Genomic DNA, 16,919 nt, shown 5'->3' on the forward strand with positions numbered 1-16,919 from the left:
GCTGAAGAGGGTGTGAAATTGATTAGCACTGACGGAGAGTAATCGCCACAGCCACTCTCCCCCGGCCTTCACAGAGCGCCTGTGTACCACGGGCACCGGGGCTCCTGCCGTTCCCTGACAAACATCTGTCTCCTTGATGCCAAGGCCGTTTTGCTGGGCACTGGCAAACATTCCAAGGCCATTAGTGCTCAGCAGCCCCAGTGTTGCTCAGAGAGACAGGGCGGGGTGCTAGGGCGAGGGATGCATTAGCGAGCAGTGCTCTCTGCCAGCACTCTAGCTCCATCCTGGCAGGTGCAGCCGCCTGGCAGGTGTAGAGTGACTCGGAACAGAACGACCTCTTTTTCACCTCTCCTTCATGCACTCTTCTCTCTTAAGTCATAAGCAATTTGTTGCCTCACCCCACCCATCTCTGTTAAACTCAGGTGTCCTACACCCCTTGGGAGCTCAGCAAATATTTGTTAACTCGAATTGAATGCTTATTTCTCATGCATTTGATGACATTGACGGTCAGATCAGTAATGAATAAATATCTCCCAGACTTCCACACTCCACCAAGTCTGCAACAACAACAACAAAAAAAAACTTAGATAGCAGGGTCGGGGACTGCCCCCAGATAAGGCAGGTCAGGTATTGACAGCTTTAGTGTCTCAGAAACCCCATCTTCCCTGTACACTTCAGACATCCACGGGCACGGTGCGAATGGCCGTGGTTTGCAATTGACCAGGAGTCACTGGACAGAATCCAGTCATTTGGCAAATATTTCTCAGGCGCCTGCTCTCTGCGAGGCACCGGGCCAGCCACTGGCAGGGGGTGAGAGTTGGAAGTGCCCATGGAAGAAGGGGCCCCAGGAGCGGTGCTACTGACGAGGCCTAGAGAAGCCCAAGGATGGGAGCTGTGGACTGCACCCTGCAGGACCCTCAGCTGTTTATGTATGATGCAGGGTACGAGCTGCACGTTAGAAGACAGAGATGCATCGGGCATTTCCAACTGAAGAGGAGCAGGAGCAAAGGAGGGGCAGGGAGAGCCGAGTTTGGGGGGGTGAGTGGGAAGTTAAACCCCAGGAGAAGAGGGTGAGACGGGAGAATGTGGGCTCTAGAGCCCGGCTTATTTCTGCTTTCTGACTTCGGACAAGTAGCTTAACTTCTCAGCCTTATTTTGTTGCTTAATAGTGTTTTCTTTCTAAGGTGTATGTCCCAACCTGTGTACCTTGGTGCATTCAGAAGGGATTTGGTGACCTAACACCTGAAAGCTCTTTCACAGGGCTTGGCACATAGCCGGTGGCCAGAGAACCTTTCGTTGTCTCTTTAAGGACTTCTGTACCCCATCACCCTGCATACACACACACTTCCTAACTCCCCTAGGACTGCAACATTTCGCATGATCCGGGTGCCCCCCGTTTCTTTAGTGTCCTCTCCCGCACCTGGGCACTCCTTCCTGCCTTAGCACCTTTGCAGTTGCTTCTCCCCATTGTCCTGTCTCTTCCCTTGCTGGAGCTTCCCTCCACCTTCAGGTCTCAGCCTAAATGTCACCCCGTCAGAGAGTTTTCGGTCATCACTGTGCGTAAAGTAGCATCACCCCAATCTCCAGGGCCCTTCATCACTTCTCAGTATTTGTTTATTCTCTGTCTCTGGGGCTGTAATCTCTCTTGTTCATCATTTTCTCAGGGCTTACATAGTGATTGACATGCACTAAATGAAGGACCATCACTTACGAGATGAAATTAGTATTTGTCCCTGAGTATTAAGGAAAATTGAAGGTCTGAGGGTTTTTTCCTACATTGTTCCTTAACTCTCATTTTTAACCCTCTTTTTTGGTTTGCTCTATGATTAGCCTTATCATCAAAAGTATCTCAGGACCTCTTTGTAGGTTCTGTGGCCTACCTGTGGCGGTGTTCAGTAAGGTGAAACAGGCCTATTTAGAAGAGTCTACAGGACAAGCTGGTAACTGTATACACATTCACATTACTGCAATAATCTGTGACTGGCAGAGACTTCCACGTCTGGGGCTGTGGCCCACTGCATTGGTATGTCTTCCGTGACTGCCCGACTCAGGGCCACAGTGTATCTGGACATGCCCTCGGGGCTCCTGGTTAACAAGATTTGACCTGAACTTTTAAAGGGCATGTAATTCTTAGACTCTTCTAGTGAGCCTCACTTCTCCGTGATCTGTAAATATTCAGGATGCTTGTCTCAGCAGATTTCACCTGACTCCCAAACCAACACCAAGCCCGGAAAACAGCAAGGTCCCTGTTATTGGGAAGATGTCCTGACTTCTCGTTGGTTCCTTCTGGCTTCTCTTGGTTAAATGTACAGAGATGCCTGGCTTCTGACTGTCAGACTGAGACATAATTATATAGGTACTGGCAGGGATTTTAAGAGGGAAGAGAGCCTTGGAGAGAGGTTTCCCTTTTTTAGTTCCTGGGAAAATTATACTCAGCAGGTTTATTCAATAAAGTGTTCTCACCACATACTTTGCACTATAATGACTTACAAATTGCATGCTAATTTTGCCACAGTTAAATCATTCTAGGCTTTATCCTGGAAAGAGAAAGATGGACTCCTTGTAATGAAACAGTATCCACAGGACTTGATGTCTGGAACAGACTTGGACTATTTCCTTAGCATTTGAAACTCATTTAAAGATCTGTACAGAGCGGGGGGAGCACAGGAGTGGATGCGTGCAGAACGTGATCCTAGAGCACTGGGGAAGGATGTAGACAGGAGAAGTAGGAGACTGCCATTGATTCTTCTGCTAACTGGGCGTCAGGCTTCTGGGATGCGCTTTAAAAAGAGAATCCTGCTGAGAGTTCCTCAGCTGTTCTTTAAGCCAGTCGTTCCCAGACTCTCTCTGTTCAAGAATTTGCCAGGACACAGCTGATAGCCAGTAGAAGCCAGTGATGGTGGGGGAGGGTGTGTCCTGGTGCTTTTTCCTCTCTTTTAGATGCCTGCTGATGTGCACTTTTACCCTCCGTAACCCCCCTGCCTGCCCCCTTCCCAGTCCGTCATCCTTTCTGCCAGTAGAGGGGAAGTCAGAGGAGCTCAGTTCTGATCCTGTGCCACTCCCACTTACCTCGCAGTGTGGCCCTGCGTGCTCTGTTTGGCTTTTGTCATCCTCCCTGCCTTCCTGTTCCAGCGGGGTTCATAGGCTCTAGGGCTGTGCGCCAGGGACTCCCGGGTGTCTGCTGACTCTCATAGCCCCTCCCACGGGCCATCACGCAGAGGCTTTTGTGGCTCAGCCAGTCCAAAGCCTGGTCTGTGGCCCTATCCGTGTATCATCCCCTCCCCTCCTTCACCGCACCGGGGCCAGTCACCAGTGTCACCAGGTCAGAAACCTGCGCTGCATCTGTTACCTCCTTTCTGCCTGCTGGGTCCGTCTGGTAAGTTTTACCTCTGATCTCTATGCATCCTCTTCATGTTCCCTGTCCTCACTACCACCGTGGACACTTGGGCAGCCAGCATCTTTTCTTCTTGTAGGAGTGCAGCACCCTCCTCGCTAACCTGTTTCCTCTCCGATCCATTTCTTACACAGTAACCAGAGATTTTTTTGAAACTGAAAATGCAGCTATGCTACTCACCTACCCAAACCCAGTACACACTGGCTCTGTGTTACCTGCAGGATATGCTCTAAATTCCTTCCAAGCCTTGCTAGGCTTCTCCCACCGGGGCCCCTGCCTGCCCCTGCCTCCCCACCTCAGGGCTGCATCCCTTACCGCCCCTCCCCTTGTGACGTGCAAAAACAGCTCTGTACCACCTGTGCCTTCCTAACCTTTCTCTTCTCTGCCCAGAATACCTCTCCGTACCATGTTTCCCACAGCCATCTCCTGCAGCTGGCTAATTCCTCTGTATCCTCAAGAGCTTTGGCAGAAAAGTCTGTCAATAGATGCATGTTGAGTGTGTACCATGTGCCAAGCATGCTGCTTAGTGTTGCTGGGCCAGTGCCTGCAGAAAGCGTCCCGGCCCCCATGCTGCTCCCCCCACCCCTGTGCTCTGTGCTCCCTGTGCGCAGCAGCTTGCAAGCCGTAGACCCAAATCTTGCCTCTGCTTCAGTTTCCTCGTCAGGAAAAGGGGGAGAATGGTAATACCTATATTGAAGGGTTACAGGGAGGATGAAATAGATCAATATACAGAAATCACTTGGAACAGTTTCTGGCACAAGCAAGTATGCCATAAGTGGTAGCTATTATTGTAAGTGTTTTTGGCCTGTATACTTGTCTCTCTCTCTCTAAAGCTGAGGCTCCACAAGCCTGTCCTGATCTTCCTTCCTCGGCACCTCCAACAGGACTGTTATTTTCTGGCCTTGTGTTCTTGTATCTGCTGTCGCAGAAGCTCCGGTTCTCTCAAGCCTGGCTTATATGTTGTCAAGATTCAGATGAGCAGTCATGGGTATTTTTTGTTTTGTTTTGTTTTTTCAGTAAATTTAGAAATGTAGAAATGGAAGACACACGCATCATGGAGACATGGTAGCTAGAAGGAAGCGTGAATCCTGAGGTCATGCGGCCCAAGGTTGAATCTCAGCTCAGCCACACACGACCTCTGTTTTGGGGGAGATGACTTGTCCTTTGCGTGTTTTAGTTTTCACAGTGACTTTGCCATTTTAAAGATTAATGAGATTGTTTATAGCAACGAGTCACATGCATGTGTGCTAGGTTTGGCCTAACACATAATCAGTTCTCCACCGTGGACAAGGGTCTGGCCTGAGGTTCTTGGACCCTTATGAGAGTTTCTGCCAGTTAGTTACGCATTCTCCCCTCCCCCCAAAATCCTGTTTGTTATTTCTTCAGCCTCGGTTTCCCCAGCTAAAAATGACTGGCCGTCTCTAGGATCCTTCTCTAATAGTCTGCCCTATTTTAGAAGCTCTTAGAAGAAGGTTTCATTTGCTGGTGTTTGTGCGCACCCCACCCCCACACCTCAACACACACAGCTCCACTTACCTGTCTCTCCCGTGGCTTAAACTCTTCCCTTGCTTTTGAAGAAAAAAGAGATGGGCCTTTTGTAAATGGTGGGGCGTTCTTACCCATGACTACAGACCGTAACTGTGACCCATCGGGGCTCTGAGTCGCGTCCCCTCTTATTAAGGCAAGAGGAATTCTTATTGGCTACATAGCAGCTTCTTTTATGACTGTCTCCTTCCATCAGCGAGGGGCAGCTCGCTGCCTGTCAGGGGCAGATTAGAAATGGCATCCACATGCTCATTTGGAGGCTTGTGACTTGCCTGCTGCGAGAGATAGAGGCTCGTGGAAAGGTGGTGATTCGGTAGTGCTCCTGACGACAGATTAACATTTAAAGTGAGGATATGGCTGGGGGAGGAGAAAACAACACACAGCCCTGCAGAAATGGCACCTTGACACCACACGTACCACCTCCTTGTGTATCTTTGGAGATGAATCTGTTGATTTTAGCAGTCCCCAAACAGGCTTATGCTGCTGTGAATTGCAATCTGTTCTACTTAATGCGCCATTCACTGAATTACCATCTAAGTTTTTATTCTAGCCTTCTCTCGTGGAATGAGCAACACAAAACCTTTCTGAGTGTCTTCCGTTTTTTTCAACTCTTCCAAATTGCATGTGGAATTTGCTAGCCTAGTTGTAGATTCACACACACACACACACACACACAAACAGACACACACGTGCACCTTTTTTTAAAAAAAAGATTTATTTATTTATCTGAGAGAGAACATGCTTGCAAAGAGAGAGCACAAGCAGGGGGAGTGGCAGAGGGAGAGGGAGAAGCAGACTCCCCTCTGAGGACGGAGCCTGATGCAGGGCTCAATCCCAGGACCCTGTGATCATGACCTGAGCCGAAGGCAGACACTTACTTAACCTGCCCCCCAGGCCCCCTTTGCCTTTTTTTAAATTTCTATTTATTTATTTTTTAATTTCTTTAATTTACAAGGAAAAGACAGGCCCAGGAAGACACAAGAGGACCACACATTTAATATAGCTGGTTTGCATTAGACCCTAGATAGGGCATCAAGAAAAAAATGCTCTTTGTTCATATGCTAATAATGGAAAAGGTCTATAAAACAAAGTTTTTCCTTCTTTGGACTGTGAAAGGTATCACAGGCTTGGAGCCAAACTGTGTGTGTTTTATCCTGTCTTCAACTCTTACTCAACCATGAGCTTTGTGGCCTTAGGAGACATTCCACCTCTATAAGCCTTCCTTTCCCATCTGAAAGGCGGACACAAAGTTCCCAACTCCTCATGAGGAAAAATCCATGAAAGTGCTTAGCCCAGCACCTGGCACACAGTGAGGACTCAGGAAAGGTTGCTGTTGTCATTTTCCATGTGCTACATCCCATCTCTTGCCAGAGTGAAAGGACAAATAGAAAAAGGTCTTGGACTAGGAAATCATGTTCCACCAGAGTCTTTAACCGAAACTCAGTGACAATCATTTGACATCTGTCTCAGTTTTTCCATCTGTGAAATCTGGAAATGCCCAACACAGGGCATAGACAGCAAGTGAGGTTAATGAAGATACTTTGCTCTCAAAAGTAGAAAGCACTCCAGTGGATGTCGAGTTGTCATAGCTTCACAAAGAGGACCATCACCTTCACTCGCCACAGCGGTGAGAGTTGAATGAATTTGTGGAAGACTTCCTTTACATCTTAACTCACCTGTCTCATTTTAGATGTAGTTTAGTGTACACACACATTTTCACTCTGAAATCTTTTTTTTTTAATTTATTTATTTGTCATAGAGAGAGAAGCGAGAGCAAGCACAGGCAGACAGTCACTCTGAAATTTTTTAAAGTAGATATGTTTACGATACTTGAGGAAGTTACTGGATTTTTGGAATTTCTCTTTAATCTCTGTTAATCGTCTTGCCATTTGAAGAACACTCGATTTTCATGTCTAGATTGTTTAAAGATGTCCTGTCCAATGTAGCAGCAGATCCAGGGCTCATCTCTTTGGGACGAGGAAGTCTAATTTACTGTGAGAGAATGAGCTCGTTGTCAGTGCTGACCACTACGTCATGTCAGGGTGATGCTCCCTGTCTCCTACCTGAGGCCTTTGTCACAGTGGCTCTTCTGACTGTCTGGGAGCACCACCAGTCAACAGCTTCAGTCCGTCCATACCCACACCCAGATACAGGCAGAAATCCATCCTGTCTGGTGATGGAGGTGGCTCAGTTGTAGATTTGCCCTGGTTTATCAAAGCTGAAAGGAGCCATCTAGAGCACGAGATCAGGGAGACAGTTGGCGCCTCCTGCCACTCCCCACCCTGCCGTCAGCGCAGATACAGCTTAACTGGTCTCAGGGCTCCTCCTGCACAAGCTCCCATTAGTCCCCCAGCCCTTTTCCACGTTGAGCACTTGACCACCACTGAGGTGCATGAGAGTGGGCACTCCAGGTGAAACCTGTTTTCCTTCCCTGATCCAGGGCAGGCTTCTCGTTTCCAAGCAAAGAAGCCAAGGCCATGAAAAGTTAGATGACCTCTCTAAGGACACCAGTAAGTTAGCAAGTGTTAGTTTATTTAGTACTCTGTCCAATCTTGGCAGAGGAACCTGTTTGTAGAATTAATACATCATCATTCAGAAAACCCAGTGTCTAAATGCTTCTTGTAATGTCAGAGGATCTCTTAAGAGGGAAAGAAGGCAAGGGAGGTTAGGTATCTTTTTAGAATGGGGCTATTATACTCATGTTTGGGCCTGTTATACTCATGTTACTAGGTTTGGTGCCCACGTGCTGAGGCTGGGGAGCTGCAGGTTTAATCTCTGCGTGGGCCAGCCAGCCTCACTCTTTTCCTTGTCAGTCACTTTGAAGGATGTCTCACTGGTCAATGGGGCAGAAGTCATTTGCTCCCTACCGCTAGTGAGGCAAGTCTACTTATGTGCTACTAGTATGTAACCATCAGAGTTTTCTAAATCGGACTCCTTCAGTTCTTCCAGAGCCTTCTGTGAGGAAAATAAGACAGTAGGGAAAAGCTTGTGGTGATGCTAGAATGTTAATGTTACTTTTCTATTACTTCAGAGACTGAATCCTAGCCAGATGATCATGAGTTGGGTTGTACCAGCAACTATCTTGGAGACTCAGACACCCCGAGAAGTCTTTCCACGGTTAGGTCCACTTCCTTATGTCCACATCAGTTTTTTTTTTTTTTTTAAAGATTTTATTTATTTATTTGACAGAGAGAAATCACAAGTAGGCAGAGAGCCAGGCAGAGAGAGAGAGAGAGGAGGAAGCAGGCTCCCTGCCGAGCAGAGAGCCCGATGCGGGACTCGATCCCAGGACCCTGAGATCATGACCTGAGCCGAAGGCAGCGGCTTAACCACTGAGCCACCCAGGCGCCCAACACATCAGTTTTTTTAATCTGGTATCTTAGAATCCAGAAAGGAGGCAGAAATTCATTAATCCATTTATAATAAAGGTTATATATGATCCTCCTTCTTCTTAAGACAGACCAAAACTCGAGAAGATATTCCAAAAGAACTGTCCCCAAACTTTCTTTCTTTCTTTTTTTTTTTTTTTTTTTGAGATTTTTTATTTATTTATTTGGCAGACAGAGATCACAGTAGGCGGGGACAGGGGGTGGGGGGAAGCATGCTCCCTGCTGAGCAGAGAGCCCAATCCAGGGCTCGATCCCAGGACCCTGGGATCATGACGTGAGCAAACGCAGAGGCTTTAACTTGCTGAGCCACCCAGGCGCCCCTCCCCAAACTTTCTTATTTGCTCTCAGAATGATACATAACCATCCTGCTTCTTTTATTTCCCTTTAAACACTGAGTACACGTTTCCGCTCAACTTTTCTGAATGCAGTCAGCAGTAAATATTCCCTGCCACCAAGTCGTACCAGGCTAGATAAGGTGCTATCCTGACAGCAGTCACCTTCTCTGCTTGCTGGTTTCTATGATGCTTCTGAAACTGTCAGGGCAGAGACTTCGTCTTAGAAGCCAATCTCTGCTTCATCTTCGTGCATGTTCAGCCCAGCGATGGTGATGCCTTTCTTGGAGATGAGCTAAAGCCGCATCTCAGATCTACACTTGAAATTTTCCCTTTCAAATCATCTGGCCGTATATCTAAAAGTAGAATGTTGACTTGAACGTTGTCAGAGTCTTGAAGTTCTAAGGAGAGAGACAAAAATGGAGTTTGGCATTGGTCTCTTGGGTCCGTCCTTTCTGGATGACAGTATTTAGAGAAACGGGAAGGTACAGTATGTGCCTGTCTGGTTAAAAGAAGATGAGATCGTAGGGGAGAGTGTGGAAAAGGAAAAAGCACCAGGAAGGAAGAAACTTAATTTTGCTGTGCTCCATTCTTGAGCCTCTACCACTATTAGTGAGCATCTTTGTTCTCGGAAACAGCTCCGAAACCCGCACCCACGCAAACATGGCAGCATGAAACTCGGGTTTGAGCCTTGGTTTTGAGTCCCAGTTCTGCCACCCACTAGCCTTGGGGAGACTGCTCTGCCGAGTCCCGTTTCCTCCAATATTTGTGAGAAGCAAAGGAATTTAAACGCACTTAGACTCAGTCTGACACGCAACGAGCCCTCCGTAAACACTGGCTGGCCCTCTGAGGTGGATGGATGGTGGCGGCAGAGGTCTGTATTCAGACGGCCTCCCACAGTGCCTCATCTGTAGCAATCAATCAAAATAATATCATCTGCCGACAGCCAGCGTCTTTATAAGCAAAAAACCACACTCCCTTCTTCCTTTCTAACCTTTCTTTCAGTGATACTGATGTTCCACTGTTGATCTCTCTCACCCTAGCCAAGCTGACTTTTCCGTGCCTTGATCCATGCTGTTTCTCCTTCTGCTTAGAATGCCCTTTTCAGCCTATCAGACTCCTACAGAGTCCACCTCAAATGTACATTTCCTATGAAGTCTTTTGACCCCTCCAGACAGACAAAGTGTGTCCTGGGTGCCCACAGCATGTGGTACCATTTGAGAGGCCCTTGATCATAGGCATTATTACATTTTTAAAAATTAATAATTTGGCGATGTTATTAGGCTCTAATCTCCTTGACGATGTGGACTCTTAATTCATCATCCAGTACCTGGCCCACCTTTTGGTGTTCAGGAAATCTTTATCAGGTGGACAAACGAAATGTGTTCCTCACCCAGTTTCCATGTTTGCAAACCTCTAAGGGCTTCGTCACCTCTTCTCTCCTTCGTCTGATCAGCTCCTCACGGAGGCTGGTACTGCAGCCTCCCAGCCATGCACTCTGCTTGCCTCTCAGGGCTGTGAGCCGGCATGTCTGTCACACAGGAGTTGCCTGTTCCCCTGTTTGACATTTTCCTGCACAGGCAGCCTGCAGCCCTTTTTTTTTTTTTAATTTTTTTTTTTTAAGATTTTATTTATTTATTTGACAGACAGAGATCACAAGTGGTCAGAGAGGCAGGCAGAGAGAGAGGAGGAAGCAGGCTCCCTGCCAAGCAGAGAGCCTGACGAGGGGCTCGATCTTAGGACCCCAAGACCATGACAAGCTGAAGGCAGAGGCTTAACCCACTGAGCCACCCACACGCCCCAGCCTGCAGCCCATTGTGTCTCAGTTCTCTCGCCAGCATTCAGGCCCCCATCAGCTGGTCCACCATGGTCCTGTCCCTCACCACGTCTGATGCTTCCCCCTCTCCCTATCCACGGGAGTCTTAGCACACACAGATCCTTAAGCAGCACTGAACTTCTAGCTGCGTTTCCCAGTCCTGTTTGACAAATGCTTTCCAAGAGCCTGCTGTGCTCAAAGTGGTATGTGAGGTGCTTTCTAGGGCACAAAGAAGACTGAAACACAGCTCTTACTTCTAAGGAGCCTACATGTGAGAGGCACACATCGGAATAACTGCTGGAAGGCGGGTCATGGGAGACGCCGTAAATGGATAAATCAAAGTCTTGAGGGTTTTCCAGACTGAAAAATCCTAGTAGTTGGAAAAGTTTACAAGTTGGAAAACTTTGAAAAGTTTTCAAAACTCTCAGGAAAATTTTTGAAAGCAATATCCCATTATAGGCTTTAACTATATTATGATAGAGATTAGGGGGTGGGACTAGTACCAACATCGCCAGCAACGGTGAAGAGGCAGAGAGCAGAGGGCAGGCCTGTCTGTTCTGTGTGCAAGGCAGGGGGGCTGAGGGGGCGGGGTTGCTGGTGAGCAGAGAGCAATGAGCCGCACAAGGTCTCAGACCCCTGTAAGGCCTCATCCTGAAGGCCTTCATTCTGCTGTCTCTCAGGAGCTGGAAAGGCTGCCCGGGAGTCCCTTCTTCCTGGGTGCCCTCCTGTCTTAGCCAACCCTGATCAGCACCCACCACCTGTCATTATCTTTAATATCATATTACTCTCTGGTCATTTCCTGGGTCCCTATGGCCTCCCCAGACAGTCGGCCCCTCCATGACTAAGACCAGAGCATCCCCTTACCTCCATTTTCATTCTTTTTCTGCCTTAAGTCAATGCTTAGAATGGCACCCTTGCTGCTGGGTGCTTACCTGGGCTGCTATCTGAGCTCTTGGTGTTAACGTTCATCTTCTCCACCTCAGAGGTGAATCAGACAGGATTCCTATCCCCAGGGGGTCCATATTCTAGTAACTGGTAATCATGTAATTACAGGCAACTTACTTAACCTCTGTGTGCCTTTGATTCTGATTTGTACGATGGGATTAATAATCCCCCCCCCCCCGCCCCGGCTCTCTTTCAATGTGGTAGTCAGAACCGTAGATATAATGACACTTTAAACTCTACAGCATTATAGAAATGTAAAGTATTAGCAGCAAATGCTCTTTGCATGAGTGGAAGTCTGGAGTGATTTTGCTTCCTGTGCCCCCAGCTGCTGAACACTTAGGAGTTCTGGAGCAGGAAGTTACAATTATGAGTAAATGAGAAAGTAAAGAGACCCTTCTATTTTTAAACTCCTCGGACATCAGTCCAGTGCTCCATGACTACCTCATGAACATTAACACCATTACCAGATTACCAAGGAATTTGCTACTAAATGAAGCTAGGAATTAGTGGTGCTGATTTGCCAGACAGTACAGCCGTCCTTTGCCTCAGACAGAGGCCTTTAGGAGCGAGATGAAAAGTAGCCTTGTGTTGCTACAGGCCGGCCCCTTGGGCAAATAAAGAAGAGCATTATCTGCGTCTAAATAGTCTCTAAGGGTTCTCTTTGGAGATTGATGACCAAGCAGTAAGTCCTCCAAGTTTGGGAGAGTGGAAAGCAGGGTCCCAGGGGCTTCCATCAGTGACAGGAGCCCGAGCTGTCAGAGGGAACCGCAGCCATAAAACTACTGACAGAATTAAGAAATGGATCGTTGTCATCAAAAGCATGTGTCAAGCACCTGTCTTCTCAAGCCAGTCTGCCAGTCACATGGAACGAGTCCGACTCCCAGTTCCTACTCCTGAGAGCCGACAGCCCGAAACAGAGATGTCTTTTCCCTTTTGTTCAGTGTGTGGATGTTTACTGAGTGGAGACATGAAGACAGAATTCAGTCCCTGCCTTACCAGAGTTCATAGTGCACCCTTATGAAATGAAGGGAGTTGGAGACAGGGCGTTAACAACGGAGGAGGGTTACGGTGGGGATCCGTGCGAGCATGGCGTGTGGGAGCAGGTCGTGTGCAGAAGAGGCGTGTGGAGAGGAGCAGTGTTAGCCTTGTCACCAGGGAAGGCGAGCGGTGGAGGTAGCATAAAGGCAGCACTGGCCTCAGAGATACCCCAGGATCCCAAGGAGGGAAGGCAGTGAAGGCCCAGAGGTGGGAAGAGGAGCTCTGATGGCAGAGGCGGTGATAATCTGCTAGCTGGGGGGCTCAGGGGTGGTGGTGGACTTGTCCTACCATTGTGCCGGTCACACAGCTCTGAGCGCACCAGAAGCCGGTACACGGTGCACTTTAGACGGGCAAATTGTGTGGTATGTGAATTGTATCTCAGTAAAGCTGTTTAAGAAAAGAATCTGCTAAAGAGGAATACATCTGGGGACAGCAAGACGGATAGGTCTGGAGTTGCAGCGGTTGAGGAAGGAGACTCCTGTCATTTGTCGGGGTGTCGGCCTAGGGGAGTGCCTGCTGGTGAAGCGCCACAGAAGGGGTGGTGGCGTTTTGCTGCTGATGTGGTGTGAGCCCGAGGGGCGCGCGTACGGCCTGTGCCATCGCCCTCAGCCTCACCAGGGCAGCAAGACAGACTTGTGGACACGGGACCACTCCTCCCAAGTTCCACCTGACTGGGAAGGGAAAGAGATCCACAGGTCTTCCAGAGAGGTGATGTACGGGGGCCAGAAACAAAGAGTGAAGAATGGCTGGAAGCAGATAGAGCTGAGATTTGTGTCCCTGTCAGCTTATTTTTCAGATTGAATATGGCCTTGACTGCATAGGGAAAAAGGGGGCTTTAATCTGACTCCCTGGGCCTCTAGTCTATTAAAAATGAAAAGGTAAGGAGGAGACTTTAGAAGATAATGGGCGGAGCAGGAGACCACAATGGAATGGTCTCCTGGTGCTCTTGTCATTGTTGTTGTAGTTGCCATTCTTTTGTGTACTGTGGGCTCACTGGCCAGCTCATTTGTCCCCAATGCTCATTTGCTTGCAGGACATGGTCCGGCGCGGGGAGATCATAGACAACGACACGGAGGACGAGTTCTACCTCCGGCGCTTGGACGCGGGGCTCTTTGTCCTTCAGCACATCTGCTACATCATGGCGGAGATCTGCAATGCCAACGTGCCCCAGGTAGGAGGGGCTGCCCCCAACGGGCCTGTCCACGCCTGCCTCCTTCCTGAGCCCCTGCCTGGGCGGAGACTCCGAGAAAGAAGGGGATCCACTCTCCTTGCCTCCCTGCGCTCTGTGTGGGCCCGCTCCATCAGGGGTGGGTGTGCGGGGCATGCTCTCCACAGGATGGATGCTGGTGTCTGCCAGGACAAACGGTGCTTTCCCTTTCTCTCCCCTCCCTTCCCCTTCCTCGTAGATTCGCCAGAGGGTTCACCAGATCCTAAACATGCGGGGGAGCTCCATCAAGATCGTCAGACACATTATCAAGGGTGAGTTGGTGCTGCTTGTGTCTGAGGCTCCCGGCATTTGGTGCCCAGCATTCTCTGCACCGCAGGCTTCAGTGTGTTGTCACGTGCACTGTGGGTCCAGATCATCTCTGTTAGGATGCCGAAGACTAGCCTAGGTATTCATTCTATGCCTCTGACCCTTCCGTTCCAGCATTTAAAGAACGTGTAACACACGAGAGGCAGCAAGGCTTAGAAATATTTGTTAAGAATTTAAAAGAAAGAAGACAAAACAAATACAAAATCCAGTTGCAAACTACATGTAGTGGAAGGAAATGGCTTTCTTTGGGAGAAAAAAAGCCAAGGAAGTAACAGGAAATCCCCAGAATCATGCAAGACCGCAGGAAGTGAATCTGAGGCAGTGTAGTGTGGCAGAAAGAGCAGACCTGCCGTCCAGCCTTGACCCTGCCTTCCCCCAGCTGTGTGAGTGTGATCTAGAACTTTTGCAAAGGTTCAGGAGACACTGCATGACAGCGTCCAGTCTAGTGCCCAGTGGTAGGTAGTGCCTGCCACCCAGACAGTGCTTGGTCAGGTGAGCCTCCCCCCTGCCCTCAGTTACCCCAGGGAGTCCCTCAGATGCCGTGACATCTTTGGGACGTTCCTCAGCTTGGAGTGGCTTATGAGGCCTGCAGTGGTGAGCAGGCTCGCACTCACAAGGATACCAGAGCTGGATTCTGCGGCCATGCCCGTGGGCCCCTTAGCACAGACTCACACACATAGCAGTATAGATGCTCGTATTGGACTTCGTGGTATGGCTCCTGCCAGAGGTCAGAGAGAGCCAGGACAGACTGGTCGCTATGAGCAGATATTCATTCTCCCACTCTGGCCCATATTCTGCCCATTTACAAGGTGAAGGAGTAGGCTAGGTTTACTCTAAGGGTTTGCCTGTAAGTGGCTTATAACTCCCAGTTCAGGCAGGGGGGATGAAATGTGAAGATAAATGGTATCTATAATAATAAGGTGGAGAGAAGTTAAGAGCCATGGTCTCTGGGATCCGCCTCCTGGAACTGAATCCTGGCTCTGTTACTTACTGTGTCACCTGGAGCGAGATACCCATTTGCTATGTGATCTCATAGTATGGGTGAGAAAATTAAATAAGATGATAGATTGAAATACCGGCCCTTAATAAGTTCTCCGTAATTGTTAGCTGTTATGAATATTATGAAATACGATGGTGATAATTGTCGTCATCGTTACTGTAAGTGAGGCATGGCTACAGTCTTATGGCAAGTCTTGTGAAAGTGGCATCGAAGTGGGTCTTAGCAGCTGGGGCCAGGACATCCCAGAACGACAGAACGGTGTGTGTGAAGGCATGGGAAGCCCCGTGTTCAGCACAGCCGCCCCGGGCAGGTGCCAGCGGAACCGCCATCGTGTCCATTTTGCAGATGGAGAATTTGAGGTATTAGAATCTTGTTTTCTCCCTCAGAGAAAGCAGAAAGGGAAACCGTTCACGAAACAAGCCCAGCACCCTGCCTTCCACGACAGCATCCCGGGTGCTCCTTCCCCTCTCGGCGTCGCGTTCACCTGAATTACCGCGATGCCGCCTCCTCCCCGGGGTGTAGCTGTGGTGATTTGCATCTCCGGTTCTTAAATGGCATTTCCGTCTAACGCCCACTTGTTCAATTAGAACTTTTTATCACTCTCAGCTCTTCTCTCTCGCATTTCTACTTCTTCCTGCACCTCCGTCCCTGCAATCAAAACAGTGATCTTCTGAGGAAGAAAAGGTGTTTTAACGGGTACTGACACGGAGTAGGTGGATGTTTCCTTTGTGAAATCCTCACATGTATACCTTAGGTTATACGGAGTTTCCAGTGGTTGTGAGCCGGGCTCTGTCTCCCTCAGAGCACCGTCTAGCCCCCCAGGGTCTCGTGGGGTGTCGGGCACACACTGACGCTGAGTGGAGGTTTGTTTGCTGATGCACAGATGCCGCCTGTGTTCCCGCCACTCTTGGTCCTGTCCGCTGTTGCTTTCTTCCCCCCCCAGCTGTGCCGGAGCCTCGGGCCAGCCCTTCTTTCTCCCTCCGCGCCCTGTGCAGCCACAGAGTAGTAAATCCGCCAGATCCGCCTCTAGACTCCATCTTGAATCCGTGCGGCTGTCTCCATCTGTTACTTCCCATCATAGCACCCAGTTTATTTCCTTCCTAGCCTTTATTACAATCTGTAATTGTTTTTATTTATGGCTTTGTTTACTCGTTTTGTGTGTCTCACACATGAAAATGTAAGCTCTGTAACGTAGGGACGTTGTCTGGCTTGTTCACCATGTCTCCTCAGCCCCCAGAGCCGTGCTGGGCACCGAAGGAGAACCCACTGAGTATCTTACATATTGTTAACTTCAGCCCCACCTTTGTGCAAGTTGAATTTGGCAGATGTTTGCTGAGACTTTCCTCAGGGCTAAGCACCGTGCTGGATACTATCCTCCAGTGCTGCATGGCGCCTGCCCTCATGGGGTTTATAATCCGGGGGACACCGGTGTGTAAGTGACCAGCCATACTTGAAGCGAAATACATGCTCCAGCAGCTAGCTTCTCAGCTGGCATTTGCCGAGTGCCTGGCTCTGGGTTCAGGACTTGAGAGGCAAAGAGAGTGAGCATGAGCCGTATTTTTGAGACTTCACGTCTGGTGGGGAGAGATACTCGGAACTAATTACAGCATGCTAAGTGCTGGTTGAAGTTGTGAATGCCTGCTAACAGAGTGGTAAGAGCAGTTCTGGAGGGACAGGCCATTCCTGTGGGGAGAGGCTCCTCCCAGGAATGGAAAGAGTGTTCCAGGGGTAAAGACACATTCCAGGCAGAGAGAGAGGAGACCCAGGGGTAGGACAGGACATCAAAGGGTTATCGACCCTCTGTGCACTGCAGGCGCCCGCCCTGGCTCGCTCCCACCTCGGGGAAGCCCTTCTGCGTGTGGTGGTGTGCCAGGAAGCTGAGCCCTGTGGCCTGCCTGTCTGCAGCCAGCAAGCCCCTCAGGGCCC

General features: G+C 49.2%; 1 protein-coding gene across 1 annotated transcript in view; it reads left to right on the forward strand.

The window, feature by feature from the left end:
* CTNNBL1 (catenin beta like 1) overlaps positions 1 to 16,919 on the forward strand; it is a 162,332-nt gene that overhangs the window by 138,129 nt on the left and 7,284 nt on the right. Inside the window, exons 14-15 of the mRNA XM_059406983.1 lie at positions 13,493 to 13,630; positions 13,866 to 13,938. Coding sequence (XP_059262966.1) covers positions 13,493 to 13,630; positions 13,866 to 13,938 — 211 coding nt within the window. The remainder of the gene's footprint in view (positions 1 to 13,492; positions 13,631 to 13,865; positions 13,939 to 16,919) is intronic.

The sequence above is a fragment of the Mustela nigripes genome, chromosome 7, assembly GCF_022355385.1.
Source record: "Mustela nigripes isolate SB6536 chromosome 7, MUSNIG.SB6536, whole genome shotgun sequence".
In the NCBI taxonomy this organism is placed as follows: domain Eukaryota; kingdom Metazoa; phylum Chordata; class Mammalia; order Carnivora; family Mustelidae; genus Mustela; species Mustela nigripes.